The sequence below is a fragment of the Miscanthus floridulus genome, chromosome 1 (genome assembly GCF_019320115.1).
Source record: "Miscanthus floridulus cultivar M001 chromosome 1, ASM1932011v1, whole genome shotgun sequence".
Lineage (NCBI taxonomy): Eukaryota > Viridiplantae > Streptophyta > Magnoliopsida > Poales > Poaceae > Miscanthus > Miscanthus floridulus.
This window is the reverse complement of record NC_089580.1, coordinates 149,213,722-149,216,057: the sequence shown is the minus strand read 5'-3', so window position 1 is coordinate 149,216,057 and position 2,336 is coordinate 149,213,722. Positions and strand designations below refer to the sequence as shown.

The 2,336-nt window shown below is 46.3% G+C and overlaps 1 protein-coding gene across 1 annotated transcript; it reads left to right on the top strand.

The window, feature by feature from the left end:
- The first annotated feature begins 271 nt into the window (after window positions 1-271).
- LOC136497659 (RNA-binding protein CP29B, chloroplastic-like) lies at window positions 272-2,336 on the top strand. The gene is made up of 4 exons (XM_066493507.1): window positions 272-709; window positions 1,217-1,318; window positions 1,645-1,926; window positions 2,032-2,336. The coding sequence occupies exons 1-4, from the start codon at window positions 374-376 to the stop codon at window positions 2,095-2,097; spliced, it is 786 nt and encodes a 261-aa protein (XP_066349604.1). The 5' UTR covers window positions 272-373; the 3' UTR covers window positions 2,098-2,336.

Sequence of the window (2,336 nt, the reverse complement as noted above, 5' to 3'; positions counted from 1 at the left end):
GGCTACTTGCTAGTACTTCATAATGCCGTAATATTGCATCCATGTCAAAAATCTTAAACAAATACCCATATAGACGTATATAGATAGATTGATATAGAGGCAAAACTACCTAACCTAGGGAATGCAAATACTAGGGATTGGTCCACAGCCCACCTAAAAGGCCTGCTGTATTTGACCGTCTTGTACTCTTGCGGCCCGAGGCGCAATACAATGGGCCAGAAACGAACCCGCATCACTATAAACCTACCCGACACTCTGCTCTTCTCCTACCCCCGGTCTCCTCCGTTGCTCTCCCTCCTCAGACCTCACTCCAGCCATCACCTTATCTCCAAAACCCTATCAGCCCAAAATCGAACCCACCTCTGCCCTTCCCATGGTGGCCACGCTCTTCTCCACCTCCCTCTCGCCTCAGTTCCTCTCCCTCTCCGCCAAGCCCACCCCCGCCTCCCCGTCCGGCGCAGCCTTCCCATCGGGGCTGCCGCAGCTACACGCGCTCTCCGCCGCGGCGGCGGGCTTCAGGCCGCTCGAGCCCGTGCGCGCGGCCTCGACTGCGGCCGTGACGGAGCAGCTCGAAGCGGAGGGGCAGCCGGGCGGGGAGGAGGAGTTCTCAGAGGATCTCCGGGTCTTCGTCGGCAACCTTCCCTTCAGTGTCGACAGCGCCCAGCTCGCGGGACTTTTCGAGCAGGCCGGCTCCGTCGAGATGGTCGAGGTGTGTGTCTACATGCATTCGATAATCAGCAGGCCGTAGTGATCACGTTTCGGGGTTTTTTCCTATTATACCTGACGTCGATGAAATTGGCAAATCCTAGTTTTCATAACTGATACTCCCTCAGTCCCAAAAAAAACTTAGATGTTCTAGAGGTTTTTTTAGGACAGATTGGTGCTCAACAGAAATTAAAAGCGAACCATGCTAATTAAGGAATAAGCTCCTCATTAAATGGAAAAGCTGATAATATGGCTAAATCTATTGTTCAAGAACTATAACATAAGTTTTTTAGGACTTTTTTTTATCATAGAACATCAATTTGTATGGGATGGATGGAGTACTACCAAAGTTCTGAAAAAACAGAATATTCCTACTGTTGCGATAGGCAATAAAAATACTACAGTGGAGAACACAATTAGCTGGGTCATAACTTCTTTCAATAGGCCACCCCCATGAACAAGATATATTACAGTTTTTTGCCAACTGATAGCGTTGCAATTTTTGTTGCAGGTCATCTATGACAAATTGACGGGAAGAAGCCGTGGATTTGGGTTTGTGACCATGTCTTCGGTCGAAGAAGTTGAGGCGGCTGTTGAGCAATTCAATGGCTACGTGAGTTCACTTTGGTTCTTCCAGAGCATTGCATATTCTTTGTTAACATATTTTGCTGTCATGGACCATTCTCCTAATGTATGATATAGCTTATTTACCTGGAAATGTGACCTTTGCAATATACTCTAGGAATTTCGTGATGTTCATGGTTTCCTACCAGATCCTGCATTGCATAAATCAATTTCTACATTAATAATTACTCTTAAGGCTTTAGATAGAGCATATATATTCTGTTTCGTTGATTGAGTATATTCTGTTACAGAATGTTTAAATGTTGTTCAGTTCATTATTTCATTATCTATCTGACTTGATGTCTCAAAATATAGGTACTTGATGGAAGGAGTTTGAGGGTGAATTCTGGGCCACCGCTACCCAGGGATCCATCCTCACAAAGAGGACCCAGTGGTGATGCCAACAGGGTCTACGTGGGTAACCTTTCCTGGGGTGTTGACAATTCAGCTCTCGCAAACCTGTTCAGTGGGCAAGGTGAGGTCCTGGAAGCGAGGATTGTATATGACAGGGAGAGTGGAAGGTCAAGGGGTTTTGGTTTCGTCACGTATGGTTCCGCTGAAGAGGTTGAGAATGCGATATCGAACCTTGATGGCACTGTGAGTTCTCAATCCCATTTTCTTTCCCAGTTTCTCGTGTTGTAGCCTTTGAAGTTTGAAGTCTATAGTCTTCTTTCAGGATGTACTAATTACATTGCCCTGCAGGACTTGGATGGCAGACAGATCCGTGTCACGGTAGCAGAGTCGAAGCCACCTAGGCGGCAATACTGAAATTCCACTTTCAGATGTTAGGCGTACCGGTAGCCCCAGCTCTGGACTATAGTACCGCCGTTGCTGGATTTCTACCTGTAGAATCTCCACCACATGGTTGGAAAGATTGGCTTGGCGATGAGATATGCATGCTTTGATCTTGACATTCATCGAAATTATGAAGTCCTCATGTATACGGCTCTTTATTTAACTTGTAAAATATTGAATTTCCGTGCTCAGTAGCCCTTTACACTTCTGCA